Here is a 21,595-nt window from a genome sequence, read left to right on the forward strand (position 1 = left end):
TGGAAAGCGCGTGGCCACAATTAGGGGGGTAGGCGGAGTCTCAACAAATGAGCAGCTAAGGAAAAAAAAATAGGCACACAATTGTTTAAGATCAAAGGGTTCCCGATGTCCGATCGCAACGAAACCAGCACAAGTGCACTCGGCACCCACGAAATAGGGGGGGTAGCCCAAGTTTCAAGTCTCTAAACTAACCCTAACCCCTAAACCCTAACCCTAATCTTAAACCTTAACCCTAACCCTAATCCCAAACCTTAACCCTAACCCTAATCCCAAACCTTAACCCTATTTTAAATAGGTCATAACTTTTGATAGGAACGTCGTAGAGACTCCATCTTGGTACCAATGGAAAGCGCGTGGCCACAATTAGGGGGGTAGGCGGAGTCTCAACAAATGAGCACCTAAGGAAAAAAAATAGGCACACAATTGTTTAAGATCAAAGGGTTCCCGATGTCCGATCGCAACGAAACCAGCACGAGTGCACTCGGCACCCACGAAATAGGGGGGGTAGCCCAAGTTTCAAGTCTCTAAACTAACCCTAACCCCAAAACCCTAACCCTAATCTTAAACCTTAACCCTAACCCTAACCCTAATCCCAAACCTTAACCCTAACCCTAACCCTAATCCCAAACCTTAACCCTAACCCTAACCCTAATCCCAAACCTTAACCCTATTTTAAATAGGCCATAACTTTTGATAGGAACGTCGTAGAGACTCCATCTTGGTACCAATGGAAAGTGCGTGGCCACAATTAGGGGGGTAGGCGGAGTCTCAACAAATGAGCACCTAAGGAGAAACAAATAGGCACACAATTGTGTAAGATCAAAGGGTTCCCGATGTCCGATCGCAACGAAACCAGCACAAGTGCACTCGGCACCCACGAAATAGGGGGGGTAGCCCAAGTTTCAAGTCTCTAAACTAACCCTAACCCCTAACCCTAATCTTAAACCTTAACCCTAACCCTAATCCCAAACCTTAACCCTAACCCTAATCCCAAACCTTAACCCTAACCCTAACCCTAATCCCAAACCTTAACCCTAACCCTAACCCTAATCCCAAACCTTAACCCTATTTTAAATAGGCCATAACTTTTGATAGGAACGTCGTAGAGACTCCATCTTGGTACCAATGGAAAGCGCGTGGCCACAATTAGGGGGGTAGGCGGAGTCTCAACAAATGAGCAACTAAGGAGAAAAAAATAGGCACACAATTGTTTAAGATCAAAGGGTTCCCGATGTCCGATCGCAACGAAACCAGCACGAGTGCACTCGGTACCCACGAAATAGGGGGGGTAGCCCAAGTTTCAAGTCTCTAAACTAACCCTAACCCCTAAACCCTAACTCTAACCCTAATCTTAAACCTTAACCCTAACCCTAACCCTAATCCCAAACCTTAACCCTAACCCTAACCCTAACCCTAATCCCAAACCTTAACCCTATTTTAAATAGGCCATAACTTTTGATAGGAACGTCGTAGAGACTCCATCTTGGTACCAATGGAAAGCGCGTGGCCACAATTAGGGGGGTAGGCGGAGTCTCAACAAATGAGCACCTAAGGAAAAAAAAATAGGCACACAATTGTTTAAGATCAAAGGGTTCCCGATGTCCGATCGCAACGAAACCAGCACGAGTGCACTCGGCACCCACGAAATAGGGGGGGTAGCCCAAGTTTCAAGTCTCTAAACTAACCCTAACCCCAAAACCCTAACCCTAATCTTAAACCTTAACCCTATTTTAAATAGGCCATAACTTTTGATAGGAACGTCGTAGAGACTCCATCTTGGTACCAATGGAAAGCGCGTGGCCACAATTAGGGGGGTAGGCGGAGTCTCAACAAATGAGCACCTAAGGAAAAAAAAATAGGCACACAATTGTTTAAGATCAAAGGGTTCCCGATGTCCGATCGCAACGAAACCAGCACGAGTGCACTCGGCACCCACGAAATAGGGGGGGGGTAGCCCAAGTTTCAAGTCTCTAAACTAACCCTAACCCCTAAACCCTAACCCTAATCTTAAACCTTAACCCTAACCCTAACCCTAATCCCAAACCTTAACCCTAACCCTAAACCTAATCCCAAACCTTAACCCTATTTTAAATAGGCCATAACTTTTGATAGGAACGTCGTAGAGACTCCATCTTGGTACCAATGGAAAGCGCGTGGCCACAATTAGGGGGGTAGGCGGAGTCTCAACAAATGAGCACCTAAGGAAAAAAAAATAGGCACACAATTGTTTAAGATCAAAGGGTTCCCGATGTCCGATCGCAACGAAACCAGCACGAGTGCACTCGGCACCCACGAAATAGGGGGGGGTAGCCCAAGTTTCAAGTCTCTAAACTAACCCTAACCCCTAAACCCTAACCCTAATCTTAAACCTTAACCCTAACCCTAATCCCAAACTTAACCCTAACCCTAACCCTAATCCCAAACCCTAACCCTATTTTAAATAGGCCATAACTTTTGATAGGAACGTCATAGAGACTCCATCTTGGTACCAATGGAAAGCGCGTGGCCACAATTAGGGGGGTAGGCGGAGTCTCAACAAATGAGCACCTAAGGAAAAAAAAATAGGCACACAATTGTTTAAGATCAAAGGGTTCCCGATGTCCGATCGCAATGAAACCAGCACGAGTGCACTCGGCACCCACGAAATAGGGGGGGGGGGGGGTAGCCCAAGTTTCAAGTCTCTAAACTAACCCTAACCCCTAAACCCTAACCCTAATCTTAAACCTTAACCCTAACCCTAACCCTAATCCCAAACCTTAACCCTAACCCTAACCCTAATCCCAAACCTTAACCCTATTTTAAATAGGCCATAACTTTTGATAGGAACGTCGTAGAGACTCCATCTTGGTACCAATGGAAAGCGCATGGCCACAATTAGGGGGGTAGGCGGAGTCTCAACAAATGAGCACCTAAGGAGAAAAAAATAGGCACACAATTGTTTAAGATCAAAGGGTTCCCGATGTCCGATCGCAACGAAACCAGCACGAGTGCACTCGGCACCCACGAAATAGGGGGGGTAGCCCAAGTTTCAAGTCTCTAAACTAACCCTAACCCCTAAACCCTAACCCTAATCTTAAACCTTATACCCCAATCCCAAACCTTAACCCTAACCCTAACCCTAATCCCAAACCTTAACCCTAACCCTAATCCCAAACCTTAACCCTAACCCTAATCCCAAACCTTAACCCTATTTTAAATAGGCCATAACTTTTGATAGGAACGTCGTAGAGACTCCATCTTGGTACCAATGGAAAGCGCGTGGCCACAATTAGGGGGGTAGGCGGAGTCTCAACAAATGAGCACCTAAGGAGAAACAAATAGGCACACAATTGTTTAAGATCAAAGGGTTCCCGATGTCCGATCGCAACGAAACCAGCACAAGTGCACTCGGCACCCACGAAATAGGGGGGGTAGCCCAAGTTTCAAGTCTCTAAACTAACCCTAACCCCTAAACCCTAACCCTAATCTTAAACCTTAACCCTAACCCTAATCCCAAACCTTAACCCTAACCCTAATCCCAAACCTTAACCCTATTTTAAATAGGTCATAACTTTTGATAGGAACGTCGTAGAGACTCCATCTTGGTACCAATGGAAAGCGCGTGGCCACAATTAGGGGGGTAGGCGGAGTCTCAACAAATGAGCACCTAAGGAAAAAAAATAGGCACACAATTGTTTAAGATCAAAGGGTTCCCGATGTCCGATCGCAACGAAACCAGCACGAGTGCACTCGGCACCCACGAAATAGGGGGGGTAGCCCAAGTTTCAAGTCTCTAAACTAACCCTAACCCCAAAACCCTAACCCTAATCTTAAACCTTAACCCTAACCCTAACCCTAATCCCAAACCTTAACCCTAACCCTAACCCTAATCCCAAACCTTAACCCTAACCCTAACCCTAATCCCAAACCTTAACCCTATTTTAAATAGGCCATAACTTTTGATAGGAACGTCGTAGAGACTCCATCTTGGTACCAATGGAAAGCGCGTGGCCACAATTAGGGGGGTAGGCGGAGTCTCAACAAATGAGCACCTAAGGAGAAACAAATAGGCACACAATTGTGTAAGATCAAAGGGTTCCCGATGTCCGATCGCAACGAAACCAGCACAAGTGCACTCGGCACCCACGAAATAGGGGGGGTAGCCCAAGTTTCAAGTCTCTAAACTAACCCTAACCCCTAAACCCTAACCCTAATCTTAAACCTTAACCCTAACCCTAATCCCAAACCTTAACCCTAACCCTAATCCCAAACCTTAACCCTATTTTAAATAGGTCATAACTTTTGATAGGAACGTCGTAGAGACTCCATCTTGGTACCAATGGAAAGCGCGTGGCCACAATTAGGGGGGTAGGCGGAGTCTCAACAAATGAGCACCTAAGGAGAAAAAAATAGGCACACAATTGTTTAAGATCAAAGGGTTCCCGATGTCCGATCGCAACGAAACCAGCACGAGTGCACTCGGCACCCACGAAATAGGGGGGGTAGCCCAAGTTTCAAGTCTCTAAACTAACCCTAACCCCAAAACCCTAACCCTAATCTTAAACCTTAACCCTAACCCTAACCCTAATCCCAAACCTTAACCCTAACCCTAACCCTAATCCCAAACCTTAACCCTATTTTAAATAGGCCATAACTTTTGATAGGAACGTCGTAGAGACTCCATCTTGGTACCAATGGAAAGCGCGTGGCCACAATTAGGGGGGTAGGCGGAGTCTCAACAAATGAGCAACTAAGGAGAAAAAAATAGGCACACAATTGTTTAAGATCAAAGGGTTCCCGATGTCCGATCGCAACGAAACCAGCACGAGTGCACTCGGTACCCACGAAATAGGGGGGGTAGCCCAAGTTTCAAGTCTCTAAACTAACCCTAACCCCTAAACCCTAACCCTAATCTTAAACCTTAACCCTAACCCTAACCCTAATCCCAAACCTTAACCCTAACCCTAACCCTAACCCTAATCCCAAACCTTAACCCTATTTTAAATAGGCCATAACTTTTGATAGGAACGTCGTAGAGACTCCATCTTGGTACCAATGGAAAGCGCGTGGCCACAATTAGGGGGGTAGGCGGAGTCTCAACAAATGAGCACCTAAGGAAAAAAATAGGCACACAATTGTTTAAGATCAAAGGGTTCCCGATGTCCGATCGCAACGAAACCAGCACGAGTGCACTCGGCACCCACGAAATAGGGGGGGGTAGCCCAAGTATCAAGTCTCTAAACTAACCCTAACCCCTAAACCCTAACCCTAATCTTAAACCTTAACCCTAACCCTAATCCCAAACCTTAACCCTAACCCTAATCCCAAACCTTAACCCTATTTTAAATAGGCCATAACTTTTGATAGGAACGTCGTAGAGACTCCATCTTGGTACCAATGGAAAGCGCGTGGCCACAATTAGGGGGGTAGGCGGAGTCTCAACAAATGAGCACCTAAGGAAAAAAATAGGCACACAATTGTTTAAGATCAAAGGGTTCCCGATGTCCGATCGCAACGAAACCAGCACGAGTGCACTCGGCACCCACGAAATAGGGGGGGTAGCCCAAGTTTCAAGTCTCTAAACTAACCCTAACCCCAAAACCCTAACCCTAATCTTAAACCTTAACCCTAACCCTAACCCTAATCCCAAACCTTAACCCTAACCCTAACCCTAATCCCAAACCTTAACCCTAACCCTAACCCTAATCCCAAACCTTAACCCTATTTTAAATAGGCCATAACTTTTGATAGGAACGTCGTAGAGACTCCATCTTGGTACCAATGGAAAGCGCGTGGCCACAATTAGGGGGGTAGGCGGAGTCTCAACAAATGAGCACCTAAGGAGAAACAAATAGGCACACAATTGTTTAAGATCAAAGGGTTCCCGATGTCCGATCGCAACGAAACCAGCACAAGTGCACTCGGCACCCACGAAATAGGGGGGGTAGCCCAAGTTTCAAGTCTCTAAACTAACCCTAACCCCTAAACCCTAACCCTAATCTTAAACCTTAACCCTAACCCTAATCCCAAACCTTAACCCTAACCCTAATCCCAAACCTTAACCCTATTTTAAATAGGTCATAACTTTTGATAGGAACGTCGTAGAGACTCCATCTTGGTACCAATGGAAAGCACGTGGCCACAATTAGGGGGGTAGGCGGAGTCTCAACAAATGAGCACCTAAGGAGAAAAAAATAGGCACACAATTGTTTAAGATCAAAGGGTTCCCGATGTCCGATCGCAACGAAACCAGCACGAGTGCACTCGGCACCCACGAAATAGGGGGGGTAGCCCAAGTTTCAAGTCTCTAAACTAACCCTAACCCCAAAACCCTAACCCTAATCTTAAACCTTAACCCTAACCCTAACCCTAATCCCAAACCTTAACCCTAACCCTAACCCTAATCCCAAACCTTAACCCTATTTTAAATAGGCCATAACTTTTGATAGGAACGTCGTAGAGACTCCATCTTGGTACCAATGGAAAGCGCGTGGCCACAATTAGGGGGGTAGGCGGAGTCTCAACAAATGAGCACCTAAGGAGAAAAAAATAGGCACACAATTGTTTAAGATCAAAGGGTTCCCGATGTCCGATCGCAACGAAACCAGCACGAGTGCACTCGGTACCCACGAAATAGGGGGGGTAGCCCAAGTTTCAAGTCTCTAAACTAACCCTAACCCCTAAACCCTAACCCTAATCTTAAACCTTAACCCTAACCCTAACCCTAATCCCAAACCTTAACCCTAACCCTAACCCTAATCCCAAACCTTAACCCTATTTTAAATAGGTCATAACTTTTGATAGGAACGTCGTAGAGACTCCATCTTGGTACCAATGGAAAGCGCGTGGCCACAATTAGGGGGGTAGGCGGAGTCTCAACAAATGAGCACCTAAGGAAGAAAAAATAGGCACACAATTGTTTAAGATCAAAGGGTTCCCGATGTCCGATCACAACGAAACCAGCACGAGTGCACTCGGCACCCACGAAATAGGGGGGGTAGCCCAAGTTTCAAGTCTCTAAACTAACCCTAACCCCTAAAACCCTAATACTAAGCCCAACCCCAACCCCAAACCTAACCCTAATCTTAAACCTTAACCCTAACCCTAATCCCAAACCTTAACCCTAACCCTAATCCCAAACCTTAACCCTATTTTAAATAGGCCATAACTTTTGATAGGAACGTCGTAGAGACTCCATCTTGGTACCAATGGAAAGCGCGTGGCCACAATTAGGGGGGTAGGCGGAGTCTCAACAAATGAGCACCTAAGGAGAAACAAATAGGCACACAATTGTTTAAGATCAAAGGGTTCCCGATGTCCGATCGCAACGAAACCAGCACAAGTGCACTCGGCACCCACGAAATAGGGGGGGGGGGGGTAGCCCAAGTTTCAAGTCTCTAAACTAACCCTAACCCCTAAACCCTAACCCTAATCTTAAACCTTAACCCTAACCCTAACCCTAACCCTAATCCCAAACCTTAACCATAACCCTAACCCTAATCCCAAACCTTAACCCTATTTTAAATAGGCCATAACTTTTGATAGGAACGTCGTAGAGACTCCATCTTGGTACCAATGGAAAGCGCGTGGCCACAATTAGGGGGGTAGGCGGAGTCTCAACAAATGAGCACCTAAGGAAAAAAAAATAGGCACACAATTGTTTAAGATCAAAGGGTTCCCGATGTCCGATCGCAACGAAACCAGCACGAGTGCACTCGGCACCCACGAAATAGGGGGGGTAGCCCCAGTTTCAAGTCTCTAAACTAACCCTAACCCCTAAACCCTAACCCTAATCTTAAACCCTAACCCTAATCCCAATCCTTAACCCTAACCCTAACCCTAATCTCAAACCTTAACCCTATTTTAAATAGGCCATAACTTTTGATAGGAACGTCGTAGAGACTCCATCTTGGTACCAATGGAAAGCACGTGGCCACAATTAGGGGGGTAGGCGGAGTCTCCATAAATGAGCACCTAAGGAAAAAAAAATAGGCGCACAATTGTTTAAGATCAAAGGGTTCTTCCCTAACCCTAATCCCAAACCTTAACCCTAACCCTAACCCTAACCCCTAACCCTAACCCTAACCCTAACCCAACCCTAACCCTAACCCTAATCCCAAACCTTAACCCTAACCCTAATCCCAAACCCTAACCCTAACCCTAATCCCAAACCTTAACCCTATTTTAAATAGGCCATAACTTTTGATAGGAACGTCGTAGAGACTCCATCTTGGTACCAATGGAAAGCTTGTGGCCATAGTTTACTTTTGATTGATAAGTAAATGAAAGACTAATCTTTTCAACTCTAGAATTTTGTACCAGAGCAACTGTAACTTTGGGAAATAACGGACTGAACTTTTGTGCACATTACTTGGACTGCAGATTTTGCCATCACCATCTCTGACATTCAAACCGCATCATCTCCTCAGGTCTGGTAAGAACTCCAGGAACAATTACAGCAACTGAAAACGCTTTCAGTGCACATATTTGAAGAGAATCAGGAATCCAGGAACAAAACCCAAACGGTGAAATGTCAACAGACATGGCACACCTGTTATCACACACTTCCTGTTATCATTCCCCACGAGCTGTTAGGCAGGAAAATGTGTGTGTGTGTTAAGTTCATGTACAGTGGCTAATGTTGTGTGCACTCTGCAATGTTTCTCCCACATTAAAGGACTCTGTGGGGTGAAAAGGTCTCTGCTTTTCTCTCTCTCCGTGTTGTTTACATCCTCCTTTCCGGTCTTGTTGATGACCCTCGCTGCATCTCTGGAAATAACAGTGACCCTGGTGAATTGAGAGCGGCTGCTGCGTGTGTGTTTTTGTGTTTACGCCGAAGCTGAATCCTGCTCGACTGCTCTTTCCTCCCTTAACCGAGCGATCATGAACCCCCATCCCCTTGACTATTTTCCCAACTTCCTCTCCCCTGACGCCCTCACAGTATTCTCTCCGTCCCACTGGCATTTGGGATCTTTCCGTGACATCAGAGCTGCGTTGACAGTAAACAAGTTTCCTCTTTGGGAGACTGAACTAAAAGAGAAATTCAGTGGGAATGTGAGGAGCAATTAAGCTCCTCTGTCCCCTTCCCACTGCTCTTGGTTCCTCCTCCTCCTCTTCATCCCTTTCCTGTGATTTCCTATCCTGCAATCTGCCAGGATGTAGAAACTATTAGAGGCAGGAATGGAGAGAAGGGCTGAGGATCTGAGTGTATGACGCTCTGTTTTATCCTGATAATCTTTGTTTCATTATTTCCATTTGAACAGATGCAACAACTCAGACATGTGGGCAATGGATCTGCTCTGGAACCGGGCCAGTTCTGTTTCTACTCAAGTCACAACTATACTATGACTTTTTTATGACTTATTATACTTTAATTTATTCTCCCACGTTTTTCGACATGCTACCACATGACTTAAAATAAATAAATAACAATAATAATAATAATTCAACATATGTATGACCTTTTTTTGGTTATTGTTTGGACACACTATACTCTGACTTTTGACTTTTTTCAACTAATTATGCTTTGACTGTGATGACGGCTATTCTATGACTGATTTAAGTATTTTTTTGGACATATTCAATTTTGACTTTTCTTTCTACACACTAGACCAGGGGTGGGCAATTCCGGTCCTGGAGAGCCACTGTCCTGCATGTTTTAGGTTTCTCTCTGCTCTTACACACCTGGTTTTAATGATTTGCTCGTTATCAAGCAGCTGATGCTCGTCACAGTTTGATTATTGTTAGACTCAGGTGTGTTAGGGTAGGGAGAAACCGAAAAACATGCAGGACAGTGGCTCTCCAGGACTGGAATTGCCCACCCCGGCACTATACTATGTTTCATGGCTTATTTTTGGACACACTATACTGTAATTTCTTGACTTTTTTCAACAAACTATGCCCTGAATGTTTTAGACAGACTGTCCTATGACTGATTTAAGCATTTTTTGGAGATATTATATATTATATATATTATATATAATTTCTTTAAAGATGTTTTTTGTCAGTTTTTCAAGCCTTTTATTTAAAAGGACAGACAGGAAATGGGGTGAGAGAGAGGGGGAGACAGGTTGGAGTCAAACCCACAGCCGCTACCTGGAGGACCTTCAGCCTCTTTACACGGGGCGACTGCTTAAACTTCTGTGCCAACGGCCGCCCTGACATATTTTGACTTTTTTTTTGGACAAACTATACTTTTTTGTGGCTTAATTTTTGGACAAACTAAGTTTTCTTGACTTTTTTCAACAAATGATGCCCTTAATGCTTTAGAAAGGGTGTTCTATGAATGATTAAAGGATTTTTTGAGCATGTCAAGAGCAATGAATAAGTCAAGATAAGTGTTAGTTTAGTGTGTCCAAGAAAAAGTCAAGAAGAGTCACAGTAGTATGTCGAAAAAGTCAAAATAAGTCAAAATACAATAGGTCCAAAAATGCTTAAATCAGTCATAGGGAAGTCTGTCTAAAGCAGTCAGGGCATAGTTTGTTGAAATAAAGTCAAGAGTCATAGTATGTAGAATACTTAAATAGTAAATATGTCAACTCCTAACAAGATGAAGATGAAAAGAAGGAGAAAAAGACCAAAATATGATTCTTACCATCCCAGGCGTCAAACATGTCCGTGATGAAGTAGTCTATGAAGGAGATCTGAGACTTGGGAACGCTGCAGGTGTTCCTGTCAAACACGGGCATCACCACCGGCAGCCCTTGTCTCTTCTCTTCGTCCGTCTGCAGGGGAAAGAAAGCACAGACATCCCAATGAAACAAGCAAAAACTTGAGTTACATCCGCAGCAAGGACAATACGATAAATGCCTGTTACAGATGCGGTACAGTTCCACTTTTAAATGCACTCCTCTATTCGACTGAGCTGCACTAGCGTTGTCACCGCACCTGTGCAAAGTACTCCTCAGAGATGCGACCGGCCCACTCGATGCAGAGCTCCAGCGGTCTGCAGGGGTTCGCCACGTCTGCACACTTGATCAGCATCCTCTTTATCAGCAGACGGTTCTCTGGAGAGTTCCTGATGTTGGCCTGACCCTCGCAGTCGCTGTTCACGCTCTGAAGGAGAAGACATGAAGCATACATGAGCATCCGCGTGTTCCCTTGTGCACGTTTTAGTGCATATGTTGTCAGTCTTTTTTTTTTACATATCCGTACATTTCCTGTCAGTTTCCTAAAAGTTTCCTGAAAAGAAGCATGTCATTTGTCACTAATGATAGGTAAAAATTAGTTCTTTCATCTTCAACCGCTTGTCCCTGACGGGGTTGCAGGGGGCTGGAGCCGATCCCAGCTCACATCGGGCGTGAGGCGGGGTCCACCCTGGACAGGACGCCAGTCTATCACAGGACACATAGAGACGAACAGAGACAGACAACCATTCACACCTACGGGTGATTTAGAGTCATCAATGAACCGAACACCTGCACGTCTTTGGACTGTGGGAGGAAACCGGAGAACCCGGAGAAAACCCACGCAGACACGGGGACAACATGCAAACTCCACACAGAAGGGCCCCAGCCGGGATTTGAACCTGTCGCGCTGTGAGGCGACAGTGCTGACCACTACACCACCGTGTTCTAATGAAATAATATGTAACGTAGTACAGTTTCAAATTCAATAAATTAACATTTAATAGGGCTGCACGATATGAGCAAACTATCTAATTGCGATTGCATTGTAATTGCGATATACTGATTATTATTATTCTCAACTTCATTGAAAGAAATTGTGGAATATACGGTGTGATTTCTGCAAAGATCTCAACCAAATACAGATTTTATCTTATAAGGCCTTTAGACACAGGAAGGTGTGACAAATAAACAGTGTAAAAGAAATGACCTTGGTGTTTAAAGGCCTCAAGTCTGCAGAGTACGACTCGTAGGCCACGCCATCTCTGCAGCACCACCACAATATTAAAGAAACTCCTCTGGAAATAAACAAAACTTACTGTAAACTAACTAACGGTCATAGCTTTGTCTCTATTTTACCTCTAATAAGTCAATCTGTCTAGCATCTTTCCAGGAATCGTAGAAGAAATCTGAAAATGGTAATCGACTTGCACTTATACAGCTTCTTTCAAGACTTCCGACCACTCAAAGGGCCTTTACGGTTCTCGCGCATCCACCCACTCACACCACGTTCATCAGGATCTAATCTAGCTCCCATTCATTCACCGACGGCACAGCCTTCAGGAGCCATTTAAGGTTTGGTATCTTGTCTTAAGACACTTCCACGTGGACTGGAGGAGCTGGCGATCAAACTTTCGATCTTCTGATAAATGGAAAACCCCCCTCTACGTCCTGATCCCCAAATGTTCGGCCTTTCTGGGTCGGATTAGTCCTAAAATGTAACAAACTAAGCATGCTCACACTCGTGCTGGTCTCCTCTATGGCCGCCATTGGCTTGTTGATGCTGTTGGCAAACTTGCTGACGTGCTCAAAGTGTCTGGTCATCTCCGTGGCGAGCACCATGTCGATGATTGACTGTCGCAGCGTACGGAACTGGTTCCTGTCAGTGACAAAGGGGCAGATGGGGGGACAAGGTTAATACCGTTCAGCTTCTGTAAATGCAACAACGACCACAAGCTGCCCCGACCCGACCGACCTGTCTGTGTTCTTGAAGATGTTGCTCTTGGTGTCTCGGACGGTGAGCTGGAAGGCGAGAGCGGCGTGGTGGCTCTCCAGCACGGCGGTGTCGTTGTAGAGGATCGCCAGTTCGCTGCCGGCGTTGCACAAGAAGGAGTTGGTCCGGCCCGGGTGGTCCACGTCGTGCACCGTGGCCGCTATCAGCGCCGCCACCTCGTCCAGCTGGTCCAGACTGCTCTGAATCAAACACACAGAGGGATGTCAGTACGGGACTGCACGCCGACACGCACCGTTACGATGATTCACTTAGAGAGTAAATCATGAGCCGAGATTATTTTTTTGTGCCACGCTTCAGATGAAGAGTCAGCACAAAATCCCTGTGGAGGAAATTACTGCGGTGACATTTTGTAGCAGCACATTCAAATAAACATTACCTCCTCGGCTGACATTTACCCGAACTGTATTTGTTTTTACCCGATGATGTTCTTCTTTTCTACTGTATTTCACGTATAATTCTCTGTTCAGTTACAGAGGCGGATAAAAAGTACACATCAATCTATCATTCATTCATCTTCAACCGCTTGTCCCTGTCGGGGTCGCGGGGGGGGCTGGAGCCTATCCCAGCTGACATCGGGCGCGAGGCGGGGTCCACCCTGGACAGGACGCCAGTCTATCACAGGACACATAGAGACAAACAGAGACAGACAACCATTCACACCTACGGGTGATTTAGAGTCATCAATGAACCGAACACCTGCACGTCTTTGGACTGTGGGAGGAAACCGGAGAACCCGGAGAAAACCCACGCAGACACGGGGACAACATGCAAACTCCACACAGAAGGGCCCGAGCCGGGATGCCGGGATGCGAACCTGTAACCTTCTTGCTGTGAGGCGACAGTGCTAATCACTATACCACCGTGTAACTACATTAATATTTTTGCCTCTAATATTTAATATGTACAGTATAAACAAATGCATTCTGCTTCTAATGTTTTCCAAACAAGCAAGAAGTGGAATTTGCGGAAGCCGAAGCGCAGTCATTTTTGTTAGTTTGATCATAGTATTGTATATACGTAAATTTTGTATATATGTATATTTTGCATGTATTTAATCGGCGTAAAAGGTCTCGCAAAGGAAGCGTAATGCATTCACTTAACTAAAAAAATACTGTTAATGCTAATTACTGTCTCAGATTAGAGAGAGATGGATAGAAATACAGATAGACAGACTTTAATAAGCGACTTTCAGTCCCAGAAAAGCGCTGTAAAAATAAAATGTCTAGTTATTATTAAAGATAAATAGATAGATCAAAACTGTATTATGGCCTAAACTGATTTTAATTACTTTACTTTAATTTGATGCTTGATATCGTGAACTGAAATAAAAGAATGAAATGAAAATCATAAATTACGAGTCAATTTTTACGACCCTGTCGGTCAAAATGACAGAACGTGAGAAAGTGTGACGCAACCTCTGACAGAGCGAGAGAAGGAAGATACGAAAGTGGATTAAAGTCGAACATCATCAGCAGCTTTACTCCTTTGAACGACACCTAAAGTCGCGTCTTTTCGGCCGATCCGTATAAAAAAATACACGTCTGTCGTTACAAATGTGTGTTTTTTTTCTCCTAACCTTGACGCTCTCCTTGCGGAGGAAGTAGGCGGTGGCGTGCAGCACGTCCGCGGCGTGCGTGGAGTTGTGGTAGGAGTTGGAGGAGTGGTAGCTGGCCTCCATGAGCTGCAGCCAGGAGCGCAGCGTGGCGTCCGAGCAGCTCAGGAACTCGCACACGCCGAAACTGGTGAAGATCTTCAGCCCGAGGTACGTGAGCGGTCTGCGGAGGGAAAACATGTCACTCAGCACTTCTGCGTCCCGCTCTTTCTCATCCTCCACGTACCTCTGTTATCACTTCTTCCTGCAGCTTCGTCTTTTTAACACGCGTGTAGTTTGATTATGACTTAAAGATCTTTGTACCATGAGTCAATCACAACGTTAATTGATGTTTGAATTGCTGTAATTTAGAAAAATAAAAACAAGTTGACTTAAGTTACCGTAAAGACTTGAAGCAGGGAGAAACAAGTTGATTTTAAAGTGATTTTTACTTAAAATAAAAATAATAATATATGTTTTAAATGTTTGTACATCAGAGACTTTCTTTCCTTTCATGTTCCATTAAAGTCGTCGACTGCTTTTGCAAGTTTTCTCTGTTTGTTTAAAAGGTAATTACAGACCTATCTTTTTATTGTGTCTTTTAATTTCAAGTATTGTTAAAGCCTTATTTTTTCTAATGTCCAACTTTCTAATTGTTTTTTTACATTGTTTTTAACGCTGGTCTTTATTTTTGCTTTATTCAGTTGGGCTTTTATTTTTATTTTATTTTATTTATATTTATTTTATTTTACTTTTATTTTCATTTATTCATTTTTAGTTTAGCATCATTACATCATTGTATTTTATTTATTTATATATTATTATTATTATTATTATTATTATTTCTCTTATTGTGGAACTCCCTGCCTCTGGATATTAACATGTCAAACTTTAATATAATCTATAATATCTTAAAATATGTTTTTTTACATTATGATTAATCTGAGCTCAAAGAATTAAATTAATTAATTTTGAGTGTTGCATTCTTTTATTTATTGTTGTTTACTTTATTAATTTAATATAAAATGTGTTCTCTTATTATTATTATTTTATTATATGTATTACTATTATAATTATTATTATTATTATTATTTTATTATGTGTATTACTATTATAATTATTATTATTATTATTATTTTATTATGTGTATTATTATTATTTTATTATATGTATTATTATTAATATTATTATTTTATTATATGTATTATTATTATCATAATTATCATTATTATTATTGTTATTATTATTTTGAAAGGGGCTTTATAAATAAAGTTGAGTTTGAGTAATGTCACGATGAATCAAGCCTAAATGAAATGATGCAACACGTGATGAATCAGCTTTTCTGTCTCCACATCTCCACGTTTCTTGGTACCTCTTGTGCGTCGCCGCCTCCAGCTCCAGGATGTTGAACTCCCAGCACTCCTCGTCGTTCAGCATCTCTGCGATGGGCGGGGGGACGTCGTTCAGAGTGACGGGGATGGCCAGCTGGCTCTGGCTCATATCTAGCACACAGACAAAAGGTGATTTGACCATAAAAGGGGCACAAGCAGAGGAGCTCTGCGTGGGATCGGACAGATAAGTAACAAACGCCTGTGCCAATCTGGGCTCCGTCATATCTCTACACATGTGCAAACACACTGGCTGAGTGCCCCACTTTGGAAACCTGGCCCCTTGAGGCGGCGCTGGAGAGATGGTGTGTGATAAGACTGTTTAGAGAATCGTATGAGAGCAGAAGAAGCCGCAGCGGCTCTGATATCAGCACACGGACGAGAGCCTTTCTTGGAAAACGCACTCTCCATCTAAATATTCTCTATTCAGTTAAGTGTTCTCGTGACTTTAACCATTATAGTGGCGTTACGTTATGAACTCGGACGGAAGAATTCACGCTCTGCGAGAACATTCGGGGGGGCAGCAGCTCAGTCCATAGGTGACGTGGCTGGGAACCGTAGGGTCACTGGTTCAAGTCCCTGTGTGGACCATGTACTGCCGCCCCTGAATGTTCCTGAAGAGCGTGAATATTTCCGTCCGAGTTCATTACGTAACCACATTATAGCTCAGTCCATAGGTGACTTGGCTGGGTGGCGAGGTGCTGTTAAGCAAGGCACCAAACCCCCAACTGCTCAGGACGCTGGTCACTGGCAGCCCCCTCGCTCTAACATCTCTAACTGCATGTATAGGTCCTGTTTGTGCATGTGTGTGTATTTCGGGCCTGTGTGTGTAACATGATTAATAATAAGAGTGCCCGTTGTGGGATAAATAAAGTAATTCTTCTTCTTCATTCATCGCGACAGCATGAATTATATTTATTCAGGAGATGCAGTGAAGGCAGCGGACCTCATGTCCCGTAACAGTCCGTGATGAACGCCGTGGTTCATTAACGCCAACTCATCACTGACCTTAGTCACGGTGCTGCCAATGCAACAAAAAGGATTTAACTTATGTGCATTAAATATGAACCTGGAGATGGGTAAAGCTAAGCTAGCGTAGCTTAGCTTAGCATAAAGACTGGAAGCAGACCAGTGTGTGAAAAAGCACTGTAGGTGTGAAAGAATTATATTATATTACTATCATTGTATATGATATTGATCTGAACACTGACATGACGATATATGTAATACATTTACAGCTTCAATACTTCCTTCTTACCTTTCAAAATAAAAGCTCTAGACAGCTAACGTTACACCCCATCACTATATATATATATGTGTATATCTTTAAGACTTACTTTTACAGAAGACGTATTCATTCCCAGAGAGTCTCCGCAACCCGTCCTGCAGAGAGAGAGAGAAAAGCAAAAATAAGAAATGGTTGAATGATTTGATCAATCCAATGCTCATAATGATAATAATAACACATCTTTCATCTGCAAAACAAAGCTTCAGAAATGTAAAAAGATCTGTGTTATTCTTTTTATTTATGGTCAACAAACCCCATGAAAGGACAGAAGACTACTGTGCCAGTACTCTGACACTTCCTCTGACACACACACACACACACACACACACACACACACACACACACACACACACACACACACACACACACACACACACACACACACACACACACACACACACAGGCCCGAAAGACACACACATGCACAGACAGAATGGAGAGATGTCAGAGCCAGGGGGCTGCCAATGGCTCAGCACCCCGAGCAGTTGGGGGTTCAGTGCCTTGCTCAACTGCACCGAGGCAGTGCCCAGGAGTCCACGCTCCATTCATGGTCCACACAGGGACTCGAACCGGCAGCAAACAGGGACCAATTCTGCATTTGTTGGGCAGATTAATCCCCATTTGCTTTGTCAACATAAACCGCAGTGTGTGTGTGTGTGTGTGTGTGTGTGTGTGTGTGTGTGTGTGTGTGTGTGTGTGTGTGTGTGTGTGTGTGTGTGTGTGTGTGTGTGTGTGTGTGTGTGTTCATGGTGATAATAAAATCAGGCTTTGATTACACAGATAGAATCTGTTTGTACATCAATTCGTACTTTGTTTCGGTCTTTTCATGGGATTTGTAGACAAAAATAATAATAATACAAAATAGAATAAAGAGTCATTGGTTCTGGAAGTTTCTGCCGTCAGCTGATGGATCTGAAAACTCTGAATCAACTCCGTGTGCAGAGAGACGAACATCTGCGTGCAGTGACTCACCTCACAGTCTGTCTCGTTCAACAAATTCAGGATCACGTAAATAAACATAGACTCTGTTGGCACTCTGGAAATACAAATTTGATATCCGGAGCCAAAAAATGTCTCGGTTCAACAAGAATGCATGTTCAATTTCATACGCATGAGGTAAGAACATTGTAAAAGAGACTAACTTCTCCTTATAAAGAGCTTCGAGCATGTGTAGTTATGAATGAGATGAGCGTGCACACGGCCTCTTACACTCATGAGCCCCCCGACCAGGTCGTTGGTGTGGGGGTCGTCTTCTTTGGAGGCGAGCTGAGGCGAGTAGAGCTCGGTGGTTCTCAGGATCTCTAACACGCGGTCGAGAGCCTCGGCCACCGTCACCGGACTGCTCTCCTGGGCGGCGTTGATGATGTTTATTACCTGGGGGAAAAGAGGGAAAAAGAAAAAGTCCTCATTTCTGCTGCAAAACAGACGCTGCGTAACAAAACGCGTGTACAAAGAGCCCTCTGCGAGGCATGCTGTGAAACACAGGGCTCCTTTCTCTGTGCATGTGTCACTGAGATGTGCATGTGATGTTGGAGGAGCCTCGTCCGGGGCCATACGGCAAAAAAAAAAGCTGCTTCTTATACAAACAAGAGCATCACAGGACCTGCTGTAGGATGGGGAGCGGGGACAATGTGATGTACTGTATACTGTATGTACTTTGATTTGCGGAACAATGATTACACTGACGTGGAGCTCTTTCACAGCACTGCTGCAGTAAATAATTCAGTTATTACAGCTTCAAAAAGATACAATATGTAATATTAAAAAGAATGTACAAACTAATACAAATAACCCACTTATTTTGAGGTGGTTTGTGGGTGTCGGCAATGAGGCTTTGACCCCAAGTGGGTGAATGAACACCAGCCAATAACAGCGCGCAGGGTGAACAGTCTTTGTCACGCCCCTCACCCTCAGCGTGGCAAACCAACTCATAGACACAAAGAGAGACGGGATGAAGCTCTGCGTTCACTCATGATCAGACAGTGCAGCACTTTTCAGCAGGACTCTGGGGATGTGTTTGAATGTTATCACCATGAAACAATAAAACAAAATACCCTTTTATTACTCTGATTAAGTGCAATGTCATCACTGAACGGCGCTCCCTCTCTTCACTCACTCTCTAGCTCGCCCGCATGCTGCAAACTTTACTAACAGTAAGTCATGCTTTCTACATATTATACCTTTAACTTCATTTCTGTAAACACTTTTCATTGCACTTCTTAAGTTTTACACATTTCTTTTTCACAATATTTGATTTTAATGGAGAAAAGAACACATGGAAGTTTTCACTCTTAGTATAAATGGACATCTATCTGTAGTAGAGGCTCATAATCACAGATGTGTGTGAGCAGTTCGAAAATAACTATTGTTTTTTACAATTAGTGCCAAAAAGCATGAAAATCATTTTATCCAGATTGTTTTTCCATCGAATGCTGAGAGCAGCGTACCTTGGTGATGGGAGCCTCGATCGTCATGGAGTGAATCCTGGCGACGGAGGAATACCTTCGGTTCTGTAAACTGGGAGCTGCAGGTTCAAAGAAGGGAAAAGATGTTATAGGATAGTACAAGCATCTCATCTCATCTCATCTCATCTCATCTCATCTCATCTCATCTTCAGCCTCTTATCCGGGGTCGGGTCTCGGGGGCAGCAGCTTTAACAGGGGACCCCAACTTCCCTTTCCCGGGCCACATTAACCAGCTCTAACTGGGGGATACCGAGGCGTTCCCAGGCCAGCATGGAGATATAATCTCTCCACCTGGTCCTGGGTCTTCCCCGAGGCCTCCTCCCAGCTGGACGTGCCTGGAACACCTCCCTAGGGAGGCGCCCAGGGTTCCTAGATGATCCTGAACCACCTCAACTGGCTCCTTTCAACGCAAAGGAGCAGCGGCTCTACTCCGAGTTCCTCACGGATGCTGAACTTCTCCCCCTCTCTCTAAGGGAGACTCCAGACCCCCTCCTGAGGAAACACATTTCACACGCTTGTACCCGCGACCTGGTTCTTTGGGTCCTGACCCAGATTTCATGACCACAGGTGAGGGGAGGAACCAAGATTGACCGGTAGATCGAGAGCTTTGCCTTCCGGCTCAGCTCTCTTTTCGTCACAACGGTGCGGTAGAGCGACTGCAACACCGTTCCGTACAAGCATGTTTTTTTTAAATAACTGCTAAAATTACAGCGTTTATCGTAGCCAGGAACTGTAAAAAAATGACACTTTTATACGATTTTATCCGACACTTCCAAATCTAAGCTTAAAGTCGCAACATAACATTATTACATTTCTGTTTTAACTTATCATTATGAAGTAAATGTTGAGTGCACAATGGACTGGCTGAAACAAAATAACACGACCAGCGTTTTGACTGGTTCACAGGTTCAATGCTTCCTCCTTACCTTTCACAATAAAAGCTCTAGACATGTAACGTTACACCCCATCACTGCTAACGAGAGAGCATTTCTCTAAAGGGCAACTCAACAAAACATCTTACAGGAGCTCTCAGCATCGTGAATGGTGAAAAACCGCACAAGGAGGAGGATGAAGAGCGATAACTAGTTGTTTCTGCTAAGCTCGACCTGCGAGTAGCAGAACCTGACCTTACTGGATCCTTTCTATTTCCACTTTAAAATAGTGATATTTCATCTATTCTACATTTTGTAAATTTTGGCCAATAATAAACCATTTGCAGCAGATCCTGAGAGGAACATTAACTTCTGGGAAGTCATGATTAACTCGGCTAGAACGTCAGTCACAAGAATTCAGTGACACTTCCACTAAAGGACGTAAAGAAAATGTTCCATAAAAGGGGCGGAAATTAAATAAAAGATGCAAGAAGAGAGAGAAGGAAAGTGGTTCAAACCCATATCTGAAAATAGCAGCAAAGTGAGATGAGGAGGAGGTTTTTACTATAATAATGTCATCAGCTCACGACATCTCTCTTTCACGAGTGCCAACCACAACACAGTGCGACTCCGCTCCGATCATCTCTCCTTCGTGTGTGTCGCTGCTTTTACTTTATTCCTTATCTCTCCTACCGAGTGGCACAAACCGGAGCCCCGTTCATTCAAACAGAGGCTCAAATAGAAGTGAGTGCGTTTTGAATGGTCTTACCGTCACTGCCGCGAGAGCTGAGCGATCTGGCATCGATTGAATCTTTCCTCCTGTCCCGGTGACGTAGAGAATGGCACTCTGTAACGGATGAGAGGAGAGTAACGGACATTAAACACACAGCATGTTTAGACTGATGGAGGGACACGTTCAATGCTGGTGTAGGTGAGTCTCAGTGCTGCCTCTCAATACGCTGTTCAATACGCTTCTAACTGTTCCAAAAAGGTATTCCCAGTAAACACTTTTCTAACCATCTGAGGGCGCAACAGGTTTTACGGGTAAAGTCTAGTGCATTTGACCAGTGTGAGTGCAACCGCACCGCGCCTAGCTGCGGCATACTTGCCTGTAGAAAAACATGGGGTTTCCAGTGACCCAGGAGATGAACTGACATCTCCTCACCAACTGGTACACCTCTATACTTGGTCTGTACTTGGGACTTGAACCGGCTTTTCTCCAGCTGTTTTCAGGTCTGAAACTGTTTAATCTATCTATCCTCTCTTAATTTTAACCTCCCTTTTTCTTAAGAAATTCCTCGTCATAAATGGTTGTCTTACGGAAATATAAAGATCAGATTATAATAGATCTGAAATATCCCTTTAAAGAAGTC

General features: G+C 44.1%; 1 protein-coding gene across 1 annotated transcript in view; it reads right to left on the minus strand.

The window, feature by feature from the left end:
* Nucleotides 1-21,595, minus strand: part of pde8b (phosphodiesterase 8B) — a gene marked incomplete at both ends in the record, with an annotated part of 69,125 nt that overhangs the window by 7,608 nt on the left and 39,922 nt on the right. Inside the window, 10 exons of the mRNA XM_083929965.1 lie at nt 10,574-10,703; nt 10,867-11,034; nt 12,345-12,483; nt 12,580-12,797; nt 14,195-14,393; nt 15,582-15,711; nt 16,935-16,980; nt 18,095-18,259; nt 19,333-19,409; nt 20,992-21,069. Coding sequence (XP_083786091.1) covers nt 10,574-10,703; nt 10,867-11,034; nt 12,345-12,483; nt 12,580-12,797; nt 14,195-14,393; nt 15,582-15,711; nt 16,935-16,980; nt 18,095-18,259; nt 19,333-19,409; nt 20,992-21,069 — 1,350 coding nt within the window. The remainder of the gene's footprint in view (nt 1-10,573; nt 10,704-10,866; nt 11,035-12,344; nt 12,484-12,579; nt 12,798-14,194; nt 14,394-15,581; nt 15,712-16,934; nt 16,981-18,094; nt 18,260-19,332; nt 19,410-20,991; nt 21,070-21,595) is intronic.

Source organism: Echiichthys vipera, assembly GCF_963691815.1.
Source record: "Echiichthys vipera genome assembly, chromosome: 16".
Taxonomy (NCBI): Eukaryota; Metazoa; Chordata; class Actinopteri; order Perciformes; family Trachinidae; genus Echiichthys; species Echiichthys vipera.